Source organism: Drosophila ananassae, chromosome 2R (genome assembly GCF_017639315.1).
Source record: "Drosophila ananassae strain 14024-0371.13 chromosome 2R, ASM1763931v2, whole genome shotgun sequence".
NCBI lineage: Eukaryota > Metazoa > Arthropoda > Insecta > Diptera > Drosophilidae > Drosophila > Drosophila ananassae.
In genome coordinates, this window is record NC_057928.1 from 19,043,045 (window position 1) to 19,064,407 (window position 21,363).

Below are 21,363 nucleotides of genomic sequence, written 5' to 3' on the forward strand. Positions count from 1 at the left end.
GCCTCTTCATCAAAATTTTCCTCGATTTCAGTGAATTTTGCCCGTGGCCAGATTTGAAGTACCAGGCGAACAGAAGCCAGCAGAAGGTTGCCAAGCGAAAGCAGTTCAAGCAGTTCACAGCAATTTTTTCTCATTTCGCCATATGTGGGAAAGGGAGGAAGGCAGCTGTGGTGGCACCTTACCCTCCCATTGTACCTTATGGGATGGGGATCCCAGCATCATACTCTATGGGGGAGAACGAGATAATGCGTCCGATAGGGACAGGTAGACATATTAAGCTGGCGTAGTGATGGGAGAGCAGGAGTGATTTTGCACGACATTTGGCACGCCACCTCAGCACGATCAACGATCCCCATAGGATCCAATGCATTTTCGCTCACGTTGGCCCCAAATCGTGACACGCGCAGAAAATCAACGTGTGTCGTTTTAAGTTTGCCATCATTAAGTGAATATTACCGTTCTGGACTGGAAATTGGGATGCAGGGATTGGGGAACAGTCGGCCATCATGGATTTTAGTACCGTTCTTTGAATTTTAAGCAAGAATAAGATGAAGAATATTCACCATTAGAGGGAAAGGGAGGCGAAATGCCGCCATAAACTAATACTTTCTCCCTTCCTCAGAACAGAAAAATCTTGGCACTGCTTGAACTGCTTGGTTTCGGCCACCTTCTGCTGGTTTCTGTTCGCCTGGTACTTCAGATTTTCTGCCATACGAATTTCGAGAAATTTGCGCCGCGTTTTGGCCGCCAAGGCGCGATTTTCAAAGCTCATGTCTTGGCTATTTCTGAACGGATTTTGGAAAGGGATGCCATTTCGTAATCAGGACATTATTATCCTTCGATCTGCATCAAAAGTTTTTTAAAATCGAACAATAAAATTTTCGCCGATTTTTGCAAAAAATCCTGATGCCCCCCCCTTGCCAAAATCGCGAAAATCGGGTCGAAATTTGTTTGTCCTATTTTCAAAATCTTGGGACGCTGATTTGGCCAAAAACTGGGCCAAATATGATTTGTTTCATTTTCCCAATCTTTGGATGCAGGTCGAAGAAGAATTTTGCTCTGATTCATAAATGCTAGTTCGTTCTACGATTGGCTGCAAAATAGTTAATATATGCACTAAAAAGTGCATGAAAAGCTTATATTTTGGCCAAATGAAGAATAGGAAAAAACTAATATCCTTGATACAATATCCTTGGAAACTGTCCGGGGAATACCAAAGGATATATTAGTAGTTACAACAGGAATAGCTAGAAATATAATAGGTAGATTATGGTATAGTATGGTAACCAATGGTTTAAGATACAAACATATAACATTGCGATCAAAAATCCAAGGGATATTTAAAGGACTATTAATTTTCAATAAATCTTTAAGCATAAAGAAAGATTTCTTATATTTTTGAAAGGCAAAAATCTAAAAACGTAGGAATCGGGGAGTCTCCCCATGTTAAAACTTTTCGAAACTAGCAACCTGGTGTGTTTCCTGTCAGTATCATTTGGAACTGAAGCCGAGCTGGAGATCTGCTCAGTCTCATTTTTATTCGTTTTGAGGTTGAACACGTACACATTTTAGCTAATCTTGGCGACAAAAATTTTAAGAAATATATTTTTAAAGCGGCACAGCAAATCGAAGTGCAAGTTTTACAATATTGGTAGTATATATTTTGTATCTCAATTCTCAAAGTTCAAGTTCAACTTCAATCTGTAAAAATGTTCCGTTTCTCGCGCAACGCTATCGCTCGTGTATGTGCCTTCGGTTTCGGTCGCCCGCGCTCGACGGTCCTTCAGCGTCGTTATGCTTCGCAAGCCATCAACCAGATGCTGCAGCTCCAGCAGATGGAGATCTGTGCGGATCCACCGTCCCGTGGCTTGGTGATTGGTGTGTACGCTGACGAGGAGGACAAAAACGACGCTGGCATACTCACGCCGACCGGGTGGCGGTACAACGTACAGAAGACCCACGGACGCCTGCTGGAGGTGCTGCGTATGTCGGGACCCATGCCCAAGCGCGGAGAGACGCGCCTGCTCTTTGCCGTCGAACCAGAGCGAGTGCCCTACTACTCGGCCGTGGCGGTCATCGGTCTGGGCAAGGAGTGCCTGGGCTACAATCCGTACGAGGTCCTCGACGAGCAGAAAGAGGCCATCCGGCGATCGGTGGCGGATGCCTGCCGTATTCTCGCCGAAATCGATACAGACCGCATCGAGGTGGAGAACTGCGGGCATGCCGAGTCAGCCGCTGAAGGTGCCGCCCTGGGAATTTGGATCTACCAGGAGCTGAGGGATCCCAAGCGCCGGGTGTCTGTGCCCTCTATTGATTTGTTCGCCACCAAGGACGAAATTTGCGATATTGAGGGATGGCGTATAGGACTCCAGAAGGCCGCCGCCCAGAATCTTACACGCCAGCTCCAGGAGATGCCCTCCAACCTTCTGACACCCACTGCGTTTGCTCAAAATGTGGTGGAGGTACTTTGTAAGTCCGGTGTCAACGTGGAGGTCAAGGTTGAGGGCTGGGCCGAAAGCCAGTCGATGCACGCCTTCCTGGCGGTGGGCAAGGCCTCCTGCGAGCCACCCATCTTTCTGGAGTTGAGCTACTACGGAACCTGCGCTGAGGAGCGTCCAATTGTTCTTGTGGGTCAGGGCGTGACCTATGATGCTGGTGGCCTGTGCCTCAAGGAGAAGGAAGAGCTCTTCCACATGCGTGGAGACATGACGGGAGCAGCAGTTGTAGTTGCCACTTGCCGAGCTGTAGCTGGACTGAGATTGCCGGTGAGTCCAGGGGGTTCCCTCCTCAAATCCTTCTCCAATCCCTTGGTCCATCTTCCAGGTTAACATTCGCGGCCTTATTCCGCTGTGTGAGAACGTAATTGGCTGCAACTCATTCCGTCCCGGAGATATGGTCAAGTCTATGAACGGCAAGACCATCGAAGTGCAGTGCACCGACCACGAGGATGTCCTGGTGCTAGCCGATGCCTTGCTTTATGGGCAGAACTTCTGTCCGAAGTGCATTATCGATATCGGCACTTGCTCCGGTTACATGCGTCAAGCTTTGGACGAGGCAGCCTGCGGCGTCTTCACCAATTCCGAGATCCTGTGGCAGCAAATTAAGCACGCCAGCATGCACACCGGTGATCGGGTGTGGCGCTTACCTCTGTGGAACTACTACAGCAAGGCCGTGCGTGCCGGAGGACGCAGTGATGTCCAGAACTACGGTATTGGCCGTGGCGGACGTCCCTGCAAAGCTGCCGCTTTTCTGCGCGAATTTGTGCCCTGCGGACAATGGATGCATATTGTAAGTGTCAATATCGTTTTTTGTTTTGGGTAATCTTCTTAAGTTTCCAACTCTTTATCCGTAGGACGCTACCAACGTAATGATAACTCGCGGCGACGAGTTTGAATATCTGCGACAGGGAATGGCTGGCCGCCCCACGCGAACCCTCATCGAGTTTATTGCGCAGACCATTTGCAAGGATACGGCACCCAAGCTTAACAAGTGATGATTATCCTTGAAAATGGTGTTTTACGTTATATTGAGACGATGCCACTTGTACATCAGTGTTATTTTATCCTACTGACCGAGCCTACGTAACCTCTTTGATGAGTTGATGTTGGGACCACGAAATGTTAAAATTTATTCGTTTATTAATGAAGTATAAAAATTATAGGTTATATAAAAAAAGCAAGTGTATATTATTGGTTTTCCTGTATAGGTGCTTTTCGAGGGGGCTAAACTAAAATGCAGTTTTGATTGCTTTTGGTTCTTCGGCAAGTATAGGGGTTATTGCTACGCTAAAGAAACGGCGTGGGTAATCACAACATTGATATCAATTGGGGGATAGTTTTGCAGCAGCTTCACGTTGGACGCGAAGTCGTTTTCCAGTATAGCTTCTCTTTGGATTCTAGAAAGAAGAACTATAAGTATCAGTCCTAGTAAAATTTTCCCCTGACTTACAGCATCATGGAGCAACAGATTTTGATTAAAAAATCAAAACGATGCTCGTCGGAGAATACGGAATCCCAAATACGCAGCACATCCGGCAGTGGAAACTCCTGTGAAAGTAGCAAGGTGAGCCACCTGAAGCTGTAGTATTGCGGATGCAGTTCTTGGGTCTTCAGGTGCTCGTAGATATTTGGATCCTTGTCTTTCAACATGTTAGATAGCCTGGCCATCATGCATTTGATGCCTCCCTCGGCATCGTCCAATGTTTTGATGAAAAAGTCTCTAATCTCGCTCATCAAAGCTGTGAAACAGAAAAAGCAATCCGCCTCAGCATGTTCCCGATAGGACAGATCCGGATCCGAAGCCATAACATAGTAGATAGGACCCACAATCTCGTTCATGCCTTGAACGTAGCCCTGGCCGGGATTCAGTTTGGCGTAAATAAAGAGTATCCTTTGCACCACCTCCCAGTGGGCTTCTTGGCCCTCCTCCATTGCGGCATAGTTTTCCACAGAGCGTTTGGTAATTAAGTTTATCTGAAGGAGGACAGGGAGAGTAATTTTAGTCATTCTTTTTATCATTTAACAACGTTGGATATTGAACATGGTATTGAATCACTTACTTGCTGCTAAAGTCCAGATGACAGACATAAATAAACATAGGTTCAGCTTATTTTCTAGCACACCTGCCGATCGAAACTCACCTTCGTCATACCAAGTCCCTTGCGCTCCACATTTGCCGAGCTGAGGACGGCGGGAACCACTCGTTCGTGCAGCCTGCGTCCATGCTCCCCCTTGCTGTGGACCACAATGTTGCAGGGATATTCAGTGGGTTGTTGAAAGAATGATATGTCCGGACACAATCGCCGCACATCCTTGTCGATCTGTAGCAGGAACTCGTTGTCGTTGAAAAACGTATTCCAGGCACTCTCGGGTCCCTCACTTAGCGGGTGATCTTGCAGGCCAACGCCCCTCAAATCCGCCTGGTCTCCGGAGCCTGAGTCACCGTTATTCGAGTGTCCCGGCGGAAGGACTAGCTCTTCAATGAACTGCTTGTAAAGGGCCCTCTTCTGGGCAAGGGTGGATGCCCAACTACTGCGTTTGGGGCCCAAGTAGCCAAGTAGGATCTTCCAGCTCAGGGCCCGGAAACTTTGTACATCGGGCACACCTGTGGATTGGCGTCATATAGAATTTGTTGACATAAAGTTACAGAATTTATTACACTACCGTTGAAAGCCAGTCTCCGGAGCTGCTTCAGATCAATCTCATCTTGTGGTGGCGCCAGAACATCCTCGAATTCCTTAACTCTGTTTTAAAAGGGAAAGTTTCTGTTTACAATCTTTGATTTCAATCCGAAAGGAAAGAATACCAACCGCGCCTTGAAAATAGACATGTTTCAGCTATTTGCGGGTTTCTTTGTTTGGGCCATGCAAATCGCGATGTTCCTCCGTTTCAGATTTAATCAACAGAATGCATCGAAATTAAAAGTGAAACTTTCCAGGGCTGTCTACATAGCAGTTTTATAGCTTATTTCTGATTGAGACATATTTAAAACTAGAAATAACATAAAAATATCTTCTTTTTAAACTTAAAAGATTAAAATTGATTAATATTGGGGAAGTAGATATTGATATAGAAAATATATATTAGAAAAATGTAAATATTATGGTTTTAGACTTTTTAGCTGGCAGCACTGCTACAACATTTTCAGTGTGACCTTGTATAGTCTATTGTACTAAAAATTTACAGTGTTATCGGAAGATGAACTAATTTATCGATATCACAATGAAAGGCGCTTCATTTGAACTAGAAAGGAAAATAACGAAACCATACATGTGTTATTTTGTTTAAAATATACTTTTACTTATCCGAAAAGTGTACCTTTAAAACTTTTCGTAAACATTCTATTAATTTTATACACCTGAGTCTCATCCAAATAGTTTTGGTATGATTAATTTTTGTTTTGCTTTCGTTTCTGTTCATTCTTTCCTTTATTTTAGTTGATTTTTCAATTGCCCAGTAGTGTACACACACACGCAGCCGTGAGCAGACGCACCGACGTCTGCGCGCTGTTCGAAATAAGAAAGAAATAAATAATTCAGCAAACATTTGTGAATGTGGGGAGGAGCATTTCTTTTGTTTACGCTAGTCGCTGGCCAGCAATGACGACCAGCAGATCAGCGGCAGCCGCGTCATACGGGCGACCGGCTTTCTGGAAGGTGCCCGGATCCGGCTACGAATCGCCACCCCCTCGCCAATCCTACTCGAGAGCTCCACCACTGCCTCCACCCATTCTGCCACCCCCCGGGCGTCGGAGAAGCAGCAGCGGACTGAAGAAACGCGTCCGTTTTGCCGACGAAGCAAACGTGGGGGTAAGTCCCAGAGACCCCAAGAATACCACCCCCGACACCGCCACCCTAAATAGCCCGCCTTGTCAATCATCGCCCGGTGGCGGTCTCTCGTATTGGTGGCCCCAATTCACACCAGCCCGTGTCAGAAATCAGTTCAATAACATTTCGCCCCTGGCGGCTCGTAAATTTGTCAACCGAAATTTAATTAATTGGACACTGCTGCACTTTCGTCTGAAAGTTAAAAAAGCTAAGCGGTCCATAAAATTGACGCAAGCCGCAAATGCATTTTCGTTTGCATTTGGAAAACATGCCATCTCAGAATGTCTTAGAAAGCCCCTATAGACACCTCAAGGTTCAAGTATAATTTATGGCAAAATGTCTCACCATTTCCAACTGAAACCGAAAACAACAATTCAAGTCCCAAACAGTAAAAGGCACATTTCGAAAGCCCCGGCCAAAAAGTGCCGAAATCGGTATTAAACGAAATGCAAAAATAAAATGCCAAACCATATATTGTGTATATCAGCAGGCAATGAGATCTGAAAGCGGAAAAGATTTTTCCGTTGTAAAAAGTAAAACTGTTGCCAAAAATGAGAATTTTGAAGAAAATTGTAAACAACATATTTCAAGTTTTTCAACCGTTGACCCTTCTTGAGAATTTCAAACACATTTTCCATTGACTAATTCATGAAAAATCTGGTTAATTAGCTTGTTTTAGTTGATGATCTGTCTCTATTCACTTTAATACTTTTATATGCCAGCTTTCGACTCAGTAAATAAATTTAATTACACTCTCTCGGTTGCCTCATCGTCGCTCGGCAAACAAATCCACGAAAAAAGAACAAACTAATAAAATTGTTCATCGTTTTCAGAAAAAAACAGATGCCCAGACATTTGATTTTCTCTTAGAGTCCACCCAGGCATGATCATCAAAAGCCTGCCTAGATGATGACATGTGGCATTCATTTCATTCAGGGTCAGCTTGCAACTGGATCAAGTGCTGCCCTGAAATGTGTGTGCAGAATGTCTGAAATGCAGGGCACAAGACAAATTAAACAATGAGAACAATGGGGAAAGTGCGACTGGTTCTAAGAGGATTTTGCTATACCCTTTAGGAAGGGACTATGATGGTTTTTATCAAAAAAATTGATCCCATTTTTGTGCCACCTATGCGTATACGTAATATGATCTTCAAGCATTGTAACAAGTATACGCCATGTTGGCCAGATAAAATAAAAATCCCTTTAAACCAAAATTTTAATAAATGCTGATTTAGAAGCCCCATGCCAAGTTAAAAGGAAAATTCATTATACCCCGCTGAGTGAAAACCCATTTAACGATTAAGATCCGCCAATCGAATTCATGTTTCTCAGCATGTAGTCGCCGTTGCCGGTGGATACAAGTTGTATGTATTTTCGATACTATATAAATTTGTGGCGCAGTGTACTGGTATACCACCAAGATTTGCTTCTGCTGGCGATGCCGATGCCGCAGCTTCTGCTTCTGCTTCTGCAAAAAGGAATACGAATTGTATTTTAAAATTAGTACTTGAGCAGCTTTGCGATCGAACAAAACGCTTAACGGACTGCAATATCGCGCCTACAGCGCCTCGGGGCAACCCCACAATTAAAAAAAAAAACTAAAAATTAAAATAAACAAAAATCCAATATCGCATGAGCTTGTAGGATCCGGTCCAGCAGGATGAGCCCCAAGCTGCACGAGTTCGCGGTGGTGTTGCAACGCGATGGCCAGGCCACGCCCTGGGGCATACGCCTGGTGGGCGGCAATGATCTGGACACGCCCCTAATAATCACCAGGGTAATAACACTCGCTTATGTAACCGGAGAAGCCAGCCATTTGTCGCTTTGTGGCGAAAAAAAAAACGTAGAAACAGAATGCAAATTCAGATGCAGGGAAACTAAGAGAAGTGAAGCCAAACCGATTTGGCCTTTGTGCCCCCTGTTCTCATCGGCCAAATAAACAGCAACAAATCAAAACAGCGAAACTGGCACATCGAGAGAACCCCCAATCCGCCACATCCGTCCGACAGAAGCAACAATAAGCGCTGCAACGTTGCCAAAATGCGACGCCAGTAAAACTAATTGACGCGAAACAAAATAGCTAAAGACGATCCTCCCCGACGATCCTCACCCTCCCTGATAATTTCTCCTCCCATATCCCGCTAACGATGTAAACACAGTCTGGCGATCATAATTTAGGCAGTCATTCATCTGTGTCAAGGCAGCGGCAACCGAATGGCAGCCCAATGTTGCACAAAAGAAAACTGAACCCTTTTCTGTTCTCCGCCCCCTTGCAGGTGCAGGTGGGCAGCCCGTCATATGGGGAGCTTCTTCGCGGCGATATCATAGCCAAGATCGGCGAGTACGATGCACGCGACTTGAGTCATGCGGACGCCCAACAGCTGTTCCGCGGTGCTGGCAACGACATCCGATTGGTGGTGCACAGGTGAGCCAGGGATTCGCATTCCACCACCCACGATTTTTAATCAGACGAGAGATAATAATTAATTCCATCCCTTAGGGATAACAAAATCGCTTATACGCAGGGCGTTAGCCAGGATGCTGGCCCCGGATCCCGTAGCAATTCGACTCTGCCTCCGGCCAGTCCGGATCTGTTGCCCCACCGTGGACCCTCGCCGTTTTTGCCCGGACCCAGTCACTTCGAGCGAGCCCTTCAGTTGCCGGTGGACACTCTACCTCAGACTGTGTTTCCCCAGCTAAACGCGTCAGGAGGATATGAGATTCCTTCGAGTGTATTCTCTCCAAAGCCGACAAGGGATCATCAGCAGGATGTGGAGGAGGAGCAGGCTGCCATTGTGAACCAGGTGAGTCGATTGATATTTACATTATTTATTTTACTAGGGAGTTTATAGGCTCCTAAAAGAATCAGGACCCTAAAAGTATCACTGATCCTTCATCTTTCGACTAAGAGTTTCTTGAAGTCAAATAAGGGGTTTGGGTATTTTTAATTATTAAAATATTTTAAAGCCAATAAAACGTTAATATATTTTTAAATATCGGCTGTAAAATATATTTTTACATGTACAAAAATTATACAAAATTTTCAGCTTGCAATGTAGCATACTTTTTAGCGCTGCATGCACAATATTTTATACGATTATGAAAATAGCATTTTTAAATGTCTTTTAAACAACCTGTAGAGTAAACAAATATGAATACAAGATATTTTTTAGCTATAGAATTAATTGAACAATGTAAGCAAAGTAAATTTTTTATCAAAGTTCAGTTGTAACACTCTTAAAAATCAAAAATAATTTTGTTTTTGAAAAGCTTTTTGAAGAATATTAAATGGCTGACATCAGCAGATAGCTATGCTGCTGGTGGTCAAGGTTCCGCCTCTTACATCCGCCAAAAATAGACCAGAGATCGGAACCGGGTTGTCGAAAATGGGGGGCGCTAAACAGGAAGAGCCCAGTGACGCAGTGTGTGCAGGTGGAAATTGGCGAGAAATCAAACTGAAACATCGGAACAGACCCACCAACCCAGAAGCGAAAACAGAGAGCTAGATACTAGATAGTCCGCCCCCAAGAACTCTGCGGAAAATGCCAAGAGGCAAAGACGCAAATAAACAAGAAAAGATTGTAAATAGAAACTATTTTGGGGGGGCCCCACTACTAAACTGCAGGAGGGCAGGTGAGGTGAGGTGTATTTTGATGGGTTGTTTTGATTTTGATCCACTGTCCGTATGGATGATACCTTGTGATGCCGCGGCACTGCCACTGAAAGTGGCCCCATCACTCTCAGCCCCTCCATATGCTTCATACAAACCCAAGATGACGCCGCTAATGAATCAAGACACTTGCCAAGGCCGCACTTTGTTTGCCAATGCGGCACCAAAATAAAAATCAAGGTGCATATAGATGTTTTTGATGTCCAATGATTTGTCATACAAAAGTGTGAGATAGGTGTCACAAGTTCCAGGTCCAGGACCTTGTAATATTTTAATTTTTCTTTATATTTTTGGGGCTTGTAAAGGGTGAATGTCCTAAAGACACTTGATCTTTGGTTGTATATTTTAAAAAATAATAATCAAGGTTCTAAGGGGTGAAGGAAGTTTAGAACATTATACTAAAAATAATAAGCCCTCTGCTTAGTTTAAAACAAACAAATAATAGAAATACTCCCACTTAATATACAAATTACTCATAAGTTATTCTTTTTTAGTACTTGACATTGGATTAAACAGATTTTAAATATAGAAATATCTTCTTTGGGTTAATGCTCTTCTTCCAAATTAATTTATGTTTAATATATACCTTGACTGCATCGTATTTATATTCCAAAAGTTCGCTTTGTTAGAGCCCCAAGAACAAAATATTCCCTGAATTGTTTATGGATCGTTTTTGGCTTTTTATTCCACAAAAAGATTCTTCTAGACGCCCCCGCGATCTTTTAAATGAACTGCAACCTTCGTAGCGGGAAAAACAAAACATAATTCCCTGTAAGTTATGCGTTCCTTGAATTTTCCATCGAACTTGAATCTTTTCATTAAGACTTTCAAGGCTAATTACACCTGCTCGTGTCCGAGGCAGAACATCAAATGCCCTGCTACAATGTCAATTGCTTCTGACAGCCAAGAAATCACAGAATGCCAATGCCACTAATCGATGTATCTACAGATCTGGTGGATGTATCTATGGAACTGTCAACTGCCAGTTGACAAATCTCTGGGCAGTGTCAGTGCGAATCAGTGGAAACAAACTGAGCAAATCAATAATGTAGCTACAGAATTTGTTAAATCTGTGATATATTTCTCAATTTTCTGCCGACTGCGATTTTCACATTAATGTTTCTGCATTCGAGCGAAACAATAACCTCGGACCCGATAAATATTTGTGCCTAATTTTCGCGATGCGAAAAGAATTGTATCTGAAATTGCTCTACAAAGCGGCAATTAAAACAGATATTGTATATATGAAAGATGGGATGATATATGTGAATAACATATTTTTCTTTTTTTTTTTTCATTTGGGGCCGCAGGACAAACAACAACATCCGTCGGGGTATGGTGTATGGGGGGACTATAACTTGAAGGCGCGTGGGCGGGAACCAAAAAAATAAGATCACCCAAGTCCAAGTTTATACTGCTGTTGTTGTTGTTTCGACCATACAGAGTTTACGCTCGGTGAATAAGCTATTTGCACAAAAACATATTTTGTATATTTTAAAAAAATCATCAGCCTCTCTCTCACGCACTCAGTGAAAAACTGAATTTAACCAAAATTTTCGAAAATTGACAGAGTATGGGTGCGTGGGTCGAACGGCCTCTGACCGTCAGCACTCACTTTTCTATATCTTTCTGGCTCACATAGACAGATACTCTCCAATACTCGGATACTGAGCGGATCTATATAGACAAATTGGAATTCCGCGCAGTCGGAATAGCAATAATTCGCCAGCATTTGAAAATTTTCAAATCAGTTGCGTTCGGAATATTGAAAAATAAACAACAATACAAGACTCGAGCTCGAGCATCCTTTTTAGTAGTGAAATTATCCTCGTGAAGCGATCTCATCCAGCTGCAGCGTTGATTTAAACGTGCATAAAAAGCAAGTTACCAATATTTTTAACAATTTGTGGACACTTTTCGTGTCATCACACAAAACAGAAAAAAAAATATTTAAAAAAGAAACTGATGTGATATATTATTACGTAATTGTCTCTGGCTATAATTTAATTTCGTTTCTATTTTGTTTGAATTCTGGTCAATTAAGGAGTTTAAATTAAAAGCCAAAAACACACACACACTACACAAAAATGGAGTACGTTCAGTTCAAAAACGGATCCCCCGTCTACTACAAGGAGCAGCCAGACCTCAATGAATGCATTCAATATCAAGTAAGCAGAGAGTGATAATAAAACTATATTTTTTATTTTAAAAAATAATTAGCAATGAAACAGTATCAAGTATAGTCATAGAAAGTCTTCAATGAAGTTCTAAGATATGGTTATTAAGTTTCAAAAACAATTTTTTTCAAAAACTGGATAATTTCAGTTTGGAAAACTATAGCCCACTGTGCATATAATTACTTCTTATTTGAAATAATTTTTTCACCCATAAACAAAAATCTTTTGACACCTTCCAACTGCTGTGACAGGCACCTGAAAGTACATGGCCAAGATCCAGATGAAAAGTTTCACCTTTACCGTCAAACATTTGTTCTTGGAATTCAAGTTCAAATTCAAATGTCTAAATGCCAGCCAAACGTTGGGATGCGTCGGAATATATATATATATTTTCTGAGGTTTTCATTTTACTGTTACCTCAAAAGAAAAAAATATATAATTAAGAAAGAAGAAGCCGTCTCCCACATAATATACAAAGTAGAACGCTATGTACTCACATCTATAGGTAGTACATCCGTGAATATATCTGACTGGTTGGCGGATCTCTCAGTTGGATTCTCTGTGTATGTAGATTATTATTCAAACATTTGTTCGCTTTCCGTCAATATACATCGAAAGGCAACAAGAGTTTTCGAACATATTCATGATTGTGCTCATTCTGTGCTCAATGTAATTCATACCACCAAAAATGCTGGGTATTTTTAGAGCAGAGAGCGCTAGAAAAACAACAATAAGCCAGAAAAATAAATAAACAAAATGATTATAAAAGAAATTAATTTCATGTCGAGATGGCCAACAATTCCCGCACGTATTTCAGCAACATTAACGTTAATTTGGCTCGCAAAACAATGGGAATTATCGCCTGTTCCCCAAAAAGTTGGCACCACCAAAGCCCCAAACGAAAGTGAGGAAATGTTTTCACTTTTGTGGTCTTTGCTATTGTAGTATTGGTTTATTTTAAAGCACTTAAGGGCTAACAGGAAATAGTCTATAGCTTATTGGTCAACGGATCGGATTAGAAATAGATTAGGCGGCGCAACATTTACTTAAATTTATGACACACAAACTATATAAAAACTCAAAAAGATTCGAATCAATTAAATGCCCCGCAGCAGCAGCAGCAGCAGAATGTCGAAAGTGACCCTCAAAATGATATTTCAAAATATTTCTGTGCTTGCGCCAGCCACGAATTTTAAAATTAGCGTCAAAAATTGTATTCTTATACATATATATACGTTCGTTTCAAACAGTCTGAAATGTTCGTCCCCAAGGTGAACGAAAATGAGAGAAATGCGCAATTAACCAAGCTAATTTCCAAAGGTAATTATCCAGAGGGGCTGCTACTTTCCCAGGCAGGAGGTGTCGCTGAGGATCGAGGCGATTAACTGCTTGTCGCTGAGCGATGCATGAACCTCCTCTTCGTCCCACTGGAGCAGAACCTTGTGCAGTCGTGGCTCTTTCTTGCGCATGATCCGTATAATTCCCCTAGTCTCCACCAGGTCTACGGTGCCAGCAAACTCTGCCTGGTCCAGAGCATGTATATTCCTTTTGGAACATACTCTGCGGTAGACTTCGTGTAAGCGTCCTATGCTGATGTCCTTGTTTCGCTCGTTTCGCAGCATCAGCACTAGGGTGCAAAGCATTAGCTTCTGCTGCAGCGGGAAGGCATCCTCGATGTCCGCTTCTAGGTTTTGAGAAGCTCCATAGACTTTGTTAAGCACAGCAGCTACTTGTGTAACTTGGACGGGTTTCAGAGTGTCTGTATAGAGGATTATTTATTAGTTTTCTTTAGGGATTATTCTTAGTTGTCTTAAATATTCTTACCCTGCTTTTCTTTGGCCTCCTCTTTGTCCTTGCCATCAAGTTCCAGGGCCTTCATGTTGAACTCCTTTTCACCATCGCGTTTCTGCTGCTCTGCTATTTCCACCACTCTCCTTCCTATGTCCAGAGCACGTCTCACATCTCCACTGATCGCGCTCACCTTGGCGGCCAATAGTTGCAAGGTTACTGGCGGAAAGACGTCCAAAACCTCTGCCTCGGCCAGGCGCGACTTGAAGATCTCCACAATTTGTTGCTTCGAGTAAGGTGGGAAGTGCATAAGTCGAGGCTTAAGCTCGCAGCGGGCATTTAGACGCATTAAGGCCCTATCTGTGAGATCAAGGCTATTGGCAATGCCAACGAGAAGTAATCTGGCTCCTGGCAAGGCCGGCCATTCGAAAATCGTGTACAAGACCTCCTGACGGCTAGTACACAGCTGGTCAATCTCGTCTAGGACCAACAGGAGCATCTTTTTGGCTGTTCTTAGATGTCGCTGTATGGCTTCCATGTGATCACGTTCAGTTCGGCCGCTTACTTTGAGCTGCAACTCTGAACATAGCTTCTTGTAAACAGCTCCCACGCTGGCAATACTGGTGCAGTTGATGTAGACACGTTGCAGTCTTTTGGAGAATTCCGGATCGCGGAGCAGTAGCGAGAGGCAAGCTGTTTTGCCAGTTCCTGGCTGGCCAGAGACATACAGACTTCCGGAGGTATGGGTCTCCAAATGACTGGTAAAGAATTCACGAAGTTCTTGGAGCTGTTCCTCCCGACCGGGAAGGTTTTGGGTCTCTGCACTGTTGAGAACGCGTCGAGCGTTTTGGTATTTGTTGCGGGGCTTAAATTCTGGGGAGAGGCTTGGCTCATCTGTTTTGGCTTCCTCCTCATCTTCTGGGAGATGATCTTTCTTTACTTGGGGCTTCGATTTCTTCTTTGAATGTTTCTCTTGCGATGGTTCAGTCTTAGTCTCCTTGGGGTCCTCTTCTTGGCGCTCATCTATACTGAGCCTGTCCAGCAGTCTTGAGGGACTAATAAGATGCTGTGGAAGCGGTTGAATTTTACGTTGTTTGGGCGGAGAGACATTGACCGCATCCTCATCACTGCTCTCCAGAAATATCCTAACCGCTTCTTCATTTTCCTCTATTCTTTTCGCTCGGGAAGCGGTTGTTTTTGATGTTTTCTTACTGCTGCGTGGCGTCTTTGGGTCACTGTCCGGAATATGAACCCTCGAGCCTGTCGTTGTCCTGCGTCTGCTGCTGCCGTTGTCCATTTTGTTCAACAGGTGGCTACGGTTCTCGTTGTTCTCTGAAACGAGGCTAATCCGGTCATCAGAGTCCTCGTCGCTGTCAATTATTTCTATAGTCGGCTGTCTGATTTTCCAAACGTCCGATCTGCGACGACCTCTGACTTCACTTTGTTTCGGCGTTTGCAGTGACTGCGACTGTGCCGTAGGGGGCAGAGACGAAGCAGCGGCCGATAGGCGCGTGGAGCGTCGAACGGCGGCCATTTAGTTAGTATCTCTTCTTAAATAATAATTATCTCTTAAAAAATAATCTGATTTAGTGCCACGCCAGCTGGTAGTCAAAAAAAGCGCGAAGAAATGCAGTGTTGGAAAAGTCATAGTCACGATCAGCTGCTTAAGTCAGGATAATCGGCTTATCGATAAAGCTTGGTCAATCGATAAGGCGCGCTTTGTTACAACATTCAAATCAGTAGCCCCCACATATAGAATTACTTACTTGTCCGACAGTCTGGTAAAAATAAAACGAAAAAACTGGACGTTGGCTGGCTGGCGAAGAACACTCTTACGTAAGCGCCTAAAAATATACGCCACGGCGATGAGATATTTTTGAAAGTATATAAACGGGCGCTCAGCTCGTACATAAAATGGAATTTTTGGGTAAATAAACTTTATACGCGCACACACAGTCGCATCCAGCACAGTGGGCGAAGATCGAAAGATCAGAGGAAAAATACTTCTAGAACTTGTGGTAATCTCTCACTGATTTATTTATATTATCATTTGCCAGAACATGGCTGCCAAATGTGTGCAGATTGTATTTGGCATAAACAAAGTCGTTAATCTTGACTGATCACGTGTGGTGTTATTTTTTCCATTGATTTCAGCCCTACCGAACAACTCCTCTGGTCCTGCCGGGCGCTAAAGTGAAGAAGGATGCGCCCACGACAGAGTCCTACCTGAGGCACTACCCCAACCCGGCTGTGCGCGCCCATCCAGGACACGACTACCATGACAGTATCATGAAGCAGCGCGTGGCCGACACCATGCTGCACAAGGTTGTTGGCTCCGAGGCCGACACTGGCCGCGTAAGTTTAAAGGGATTCTTTCAAATAAAAACTTTCCTTTATAAAAGCCAATTTCCAGGTCTTCCACAAGCAATTCAACTCGCCCATCGGTCTGTACTCCAACAGCAACATCGAGGATACCATCAGGACAACAGTTCCGTAAGTTGCCAACTGAAATATACCATTTGGAAAACTCTTATGCTTAGCTCGAAACAAAAGAAAATTTACCACTAATATCTGAACTTTGGATTACGCTTGTCAAATTGAACATATCGCCTATATAATTACGTTTCTTTACTCTTTTTGGAAATTGCAATTATTGAATAAATCTGCGTAGAAATGTCAAAATTTATTGCAGCTTTTCTTTTTTGCCAGAGAGAGAGCCACTCGAAATGCGCCTAGTAGCTTCAAACTAATATCCCGAGACACGATTTTGATTACGAATACAAGTAGCCTAAGTTTCATACTATATAACATGATGATATTGGTGAAGCTGCGAAAATTTATAAACTAACCCACTTATATGTAAGCCAAATTATTGAAATCAAAATTTACTAAAACGAAGCACACACGAATCAGATGAAAACACTATAGAACACACTCCAAGTCCCTAGATGTTGTACGTACCGCCTATCGCCGGATCTCTATTTTCTATATCAACTATATATTCCACTCTCTATATATATTCTATGTATATTGTTGTAGCTTCGCCACAAGCGAAAGCAATCGCTTGAAGGACAGTCCTTTGCATCGTCCTTTGCCAACAAAACTTAACGGGTAAAAGTAATTTCATATCTTGAGCACAGCCTGATTTCGTTTCTTTGATTGAATCCTTCGAGCAAGAATTCGAAATTGAACTTGAACTTGCCTTGAGACAAATTGAAAATTGAACATGAGGAATGTTTTCATATATATATATATTATATATCCCTGCCTGTCTGTACAGATTAACCCATCAAACACCTTTTAATTGTTGTCTCCCGCAACCACAACAATTTCTGAAAAGTCCTTTAAAAACAAGATACAATATCTATGATATGTCTGGCAGAACAACAGAACAACACGACATCTGTCCAAATACCGATGCATGAGCTCTGCTGTCTATATGAATGTACATAAAATATTTGTGTTCCCTTTCCCATATCTCTTCCTATTGCAACAAAAATCTCTTTAGACCGGAGTCTGTGATATGGAAACCAATACTATTTGTATATAAGTGTTTTTTCCTGAAGTTTCTCCGAAAAGTCCCCTCTTGGTTTATTCTGGCGCAGGTGTGAAAGGTAAATCGGCATATTGGGGTTTCTTTTGGCAGGTCAGGTGCTGTAAATATATCTAGTTTTAATTTAAAGTTTAAACCAAAAAAATATTTAAATTATATTGAAATCAAATTACAAACACCTTAGACATTACGACTCTAGATATTAGACCCGATATATATTTAGAACTCAGCTGCACGATTAATGTTAGAATTTTCATCGATCTATCTTTCCTGGAACAAAAACGTATAATCCTGGAGCAACAAAAGCAAAAAGACCAACTTGCAGAGCAACAACGCCAACATCGCCAGCAGAAACTGCAACAACTCTATCAACAAAACAAATGATCAAAGAAATAGTAGCCACAAAAAGTCTTTCCAACTAGACCCCCAAAACCCCACCCTGCTGAAAATCCCAGCCCTTTTCCTGCCCAGCCCCTCCCCCTATTAGGACTAATCTTGGTTTTAAAAAAGTTTGCTGAATTATATTTACGATTTTTACGAAAAAAACTGTTTGAAAGACAGCACTGAAAGTTCCTATTCATCAACCCCCTTTCCATAAAAAAGCCATTGCAACCCTCCCTCCAGTATTAATACATTTTTGATCCTAATCCTAATAAAACCTAACCCCTTCCCTATCTCAAGGCTTCAACTCATACGACGAAATCTGATTAAAATTAATAAAAATCTCACACTTGTTATGCAGTTCTGTTCGATTACTTTTATTAACTAGTTCGTAAGGAATTTGTTAATGAGTTTCCTATTAATCGCAAATTGTTTGAGGAGTGTGCCATTAAAAGGACAATTAAGCACACCGATAAACATCAAAATAAAATTTATAAAAATTACAAAAAATACTACAACTACAAACAAAACAAAATAATTCTAACGTATTTTGTGCACATCCTGTTTTCTCTTTCTATTCTCTCACTACTCTGTCTCACGCTACTCAACCGATGTAAAAAAAACAAACAAACCAAAAAAACCAAATATATTTTGTTAATTCATTTAAATGAATGAATTTCGATTAACCAACAAACAATAAAACGACTTAAAATAAATCTATTGAAAAACATACGCATAACCCCAAAAAAAAACCAACGAATAACGGCGCTTTCAACGATCTCAAAATGCAAAAACCCCCGAAACTGATAACGATAACGATACCAATCGATACCAATACCGTTACTGATCACTGTTAACTGCCATCGAGCAGCTATAAGAAAACTGTCGTGTACGATCCCAGGAACAGCGATACCTACAGAGCCATCCAAGAGGAGGGCGGCTCCTACAGCAACTATGGCACTTCTTCGCCACAGGAAGTGACCATTCCTGTGCAGACCAAGGTCTACCAGCCGAATAGATTGGTTCCAGGAAAGGTAAGATCTAACCAGGGAAGGCAAAAGTCCATTCAAATCAAATCAAATCGACCTCAGTCAAAAAACTCTATGTGAAGGCATCCACGACAAGATCGCTCGCCCAAGCTCAAGCTCATCTGTACAAAGTCTGCCTATATCTCTATCTATATATCTCTCTGTTCCTGTCTCGCTCTTGCTGTCTCTCTCTATCTGTGTAAACAAAAAAAAATGTTAATCCTGACCCCTAGTTGTACAGTTGAACCAACCGAATGTTAGTCAACAGAGTCAGTGTGTCCTTGTCCAGCGGAATGCTAACTACTAACTAAGCCGAAGTAACTACTAATTCTGATATGGCATCTCCATTAACCCCATCTTTGTGTATATTTTCCAAATCATAAGCACCACACACACTATTTTTTTTGAAGCCATTTAACATTTAACACAAAAGCTCATAAAACTTAGAGATTGCATTTTGATAGTTTGGATAAAATAACAAAAAGCGCTGGAAATTAAAAAGGTTATTAAGTTGAATATTATTTATTTATTCCCCACTGAATGATCTTACAGAAACCAGTATCAGCGCCAGTATCCCGGCCGCCGTACAATGTGAGTAGCTCCTAAAATGTTTATGTTTTAAATTTAATTAACCAAATGTAATATTTTTTTAAAGGTGGTAAACACCCACGACGAGAACATACGCCAGAGCGGCTCTTTCAATCGTCTGATGTACAGCGTTATTGGTGCCACCGACTACTAGATGTTGCAGATGCAGCAGCAACACCAATTGCAACAGCAACATCAATAGCGAACAACATCTGCAATAGTTGGCACCGACAGTTGTTCATCTCCTAACATATTTAGCGGATTTTTATGAAATTCTATTTAACTTAATAAATTATATGAAGAACGAACAAAAAAACAAGAAATTGTGAAACACTAACAAGCTTAATGATAAATTGGTTTGGTAATGAAATCGGATTTGAAATAAATATATATGATATACACATTAATTCTACCACCTCAATTCTAAAATAAAAACCTTATGTTTATGCTGATTCTGAGTTAAAATCCATGAGATTTTTTAACCACGAGTGATTCTAGTCATGGAATGTAATAGGTGTAAATAATGTTTTAATTAATAAATGTGACTTTGATTCGAAAAAGAAACAGAATGCAGAGTGTTGAGTGGTTGGAACACCTGATATTCATATTCATAAATCCAGTAACTGCTCTCTGGTGATATAATTTACCCACAAGTGGATCAAACATTTCAACACTCTGGCTGGGTAATTGTATCAAAATGATTTGAATATGACGAGCTGCTGCTGTCCTCTTTATGAGTAGTTTCGGGCCCTGCCCAGGTAAAATAAAAGACTCAGACTCCACCCCTCTTGGCCGAAAATCTTTGCATAACATGACGCTGCAAATCTGCACTTATTCCATCAATCATTTGGGCAATTAAACGTATTTATATTGAAACTATATGCACACATGGGCCGAGAAATGAGCGTAAACATAAATTTGACTTTAATTTGAATGGAAATAAGTCACTCGAGAGTGTACGTGTGTAATGTGCATAACAATTGTCTGCACCACATAATGTACTTTCACTTCACGGCTAAGTAAGCCACACACACACCAAATGTAATTTTCTTTCATACATCTCTTATTTTGGCCAGTTTTTTTTTTCAAAAAATAAAAGCACACATACATAACCCATAAGCTGGCACAATGTCAGAGCGATCCCATTAAACGGTCAACCTGATTTTGATTCCAATTTGTGTTTTGATTCCAAAAATTCAATTGCCATAGTCGTGGCTCCCCCGAAACGACCTTGTCGAAGAAATCTCGTCCAGTGGAAAGATTTTTGGTAGATTTGCATGCAAATTCAGGGCGTATGGCAACTGTAACATTAACAATGCTCTGAGGCAATTGTAATCGCATCGACGTCTCAAATATCAAATTTGGTCAAATGCAAAGGAGGCTTTCAGTACAGTGGATACTAAGTACAATCATCCCTCAAAAGGGGGTCAAGATGGGGTTTTTGCAAAGGTAACAAGTATTTCTAAAGGCTTCAGTTCTCAGATTTGTTAGAACTATAATCTTTATTTTAATCGTCATATTTATCCACTACCCACTGTACTTCTTCAGCTTATGGAGGTTTAATGACACGATCACATGATCGTATGGTACACATGCTGCAAAAGGGCTTAAAGTGCAAAAGATTTGGCAATCCGTGAATCAAAGACCGATTGAACCTATTCAACCGCAACGCGAACGCGAACGCGAACGCAACCCCACATACAGATACAAAGATACAGAGATACACACAGTAGATAGATCGATAGAAGCGACTGCGGATACAAGACAAAAGCGCCAATGAAAAACGTTTAGTGCAATTTGGGTCAAACCCTGTTGGAAACAATGGCACTCTGTGCACTTGTTTTTCGGGTG

The 21,363-nt window shown here is 41.9% G+C and overlaps 4 protein-coding genes across 18 annotated transcripts; 2 read left to right on the forward strand and 2 right to left on the reverse strand.

Annotated features, from left to right (window-relative positions):
• The first annotated feature begins 1,495 nt into the window (after positions 1 to 1,495).
• On the forward strand, positions 1,496 to 3,684 carry LOC6506972 (cytosol aminopeptidase). Its single transcript, XM_001956861.4, has 3 exons — positions 1,496 to 2,765; positions 2,824 to 3,288; positions 3,353 to 3,684. The coding sequence occupies exons 1-3, from the start codon at positions 1,710 to 1,712 to the stop codon at positions 3,491 to 3,493; spliced, it is 1,662 nt and encodes a 553-aa protein (XP_001956897.1). The 5' UTR covers positions 1,496 to 1,709; the 3' UTR covers positions 3,494 to 3,684.
• Positions 3,621 to 5,461, reverse strand: LOC6493029 (TBC1 domain family member 13). Of its 2 annotated transcripts, XM_032454046.2 has the most exons (6): positions 5,309 to 5,461; positions 5,163 to 5,242; positions 4,640 to 5,103; positions 4,559 to 4,564; positions 3,949 to 4,472; positions 3,621 to 3,895 (listed from the first exon to the last, which is right to left on the reverse strand). In XM_032454046.2, exons 1-6 carry the CDS (start codon positions 5,326 to 5,328, stop codon positions 3,781 to 3,783), a joined length of 1,209 nt encoding a protein of 402 aa, XP_032309937.1. In that variant the 5' UTR covers positions 5,329 to 5,461; the 3' UTR covers positions 3,621 to 3,780. The 2 variants fall into 2 exon arrangements, with proteins under 2 accessions (XP_032309937.1, XP_001956896.1); XM_001956860.4 differs by lacking the exon at positions 4,559 to 4,564 and having other exon boundaries at positions 5,309 to 5,460.
• Positions 5,462 to 5,731: 270 nt separating this feature from the next.
• LOC6506975 (PDZ and LIM domain protein 1) lies at positions 5,732 to 19,977 on the forward strand. 14 transcript variants are annotated; one of them, XM_044714447.1, is made up of 9 exons: positions 5,732 to 5,880; positions 5,936 to 6,307; positions 8,604 to 8,752; positions 8,828 to 9,131; positions 16,117 to 16,317; positions 16,376 to 16,455; positions 18,768 to 18,930; positions 19,477 to 19,515; positions 19,580 to 19,977. In XM_044714447.1, exons 2-9 carry the CDS (start codon positions 6,098 to 6,100, stop codon positions 19,664 to 19,666), a joined length of 1,233 nt encoding a protein of 410 aa, XP_044570382.1. In that variant the 5' UTR covers positions 5,732 to 5,880; positions 5,936 to 6,097; the 3' UTR covers positions 19,667 to 19,977. The 14 variants fall into 14 exon arrangements, with proteins under 14 accessions (XP_044570382.1, XP_014765015.1, XP_014765017.1 ...); XM_014909529.1 differs by lacking the exon at positions 5,732 to 5,880 and adding an exon at positions 17,002 to 17,073 and having other exon boundaries at positions 6,012 to 6,307; XM_001956857.3 differs by lacking the exons at positions 5,732 to 5,880; positions 5,936 to 6,307 and adding exons at positions 7,816 to 8,104; positions 17,002 to 17,073.
• Positions 13,104 to 15,618, reverse strand: LOC6493028 (cell division control protein 6 homolog). Its single transcript, XM_001956858.4, has 2 exons — positions 13,999 to 15,618; positions 13,104 to 13,933 (listed from the first exon to the last, which is right to left on the reverse strand). The coding sequence occupies exons 1-2, from the start codon at positions 15,494 to 15,496 to the stop codon at positions 13,515 to 13,517; spliced, it is 1,917 nt and encodes a 638-aa protein (XP_001956894.1). The 5' UTR covers positions 15,497 to 15,618; the 3' UTR covers positions 13,104 to 13,514.
• Positions 19,978 to 21,363: the final 1,386 nt, after the last annotated feature.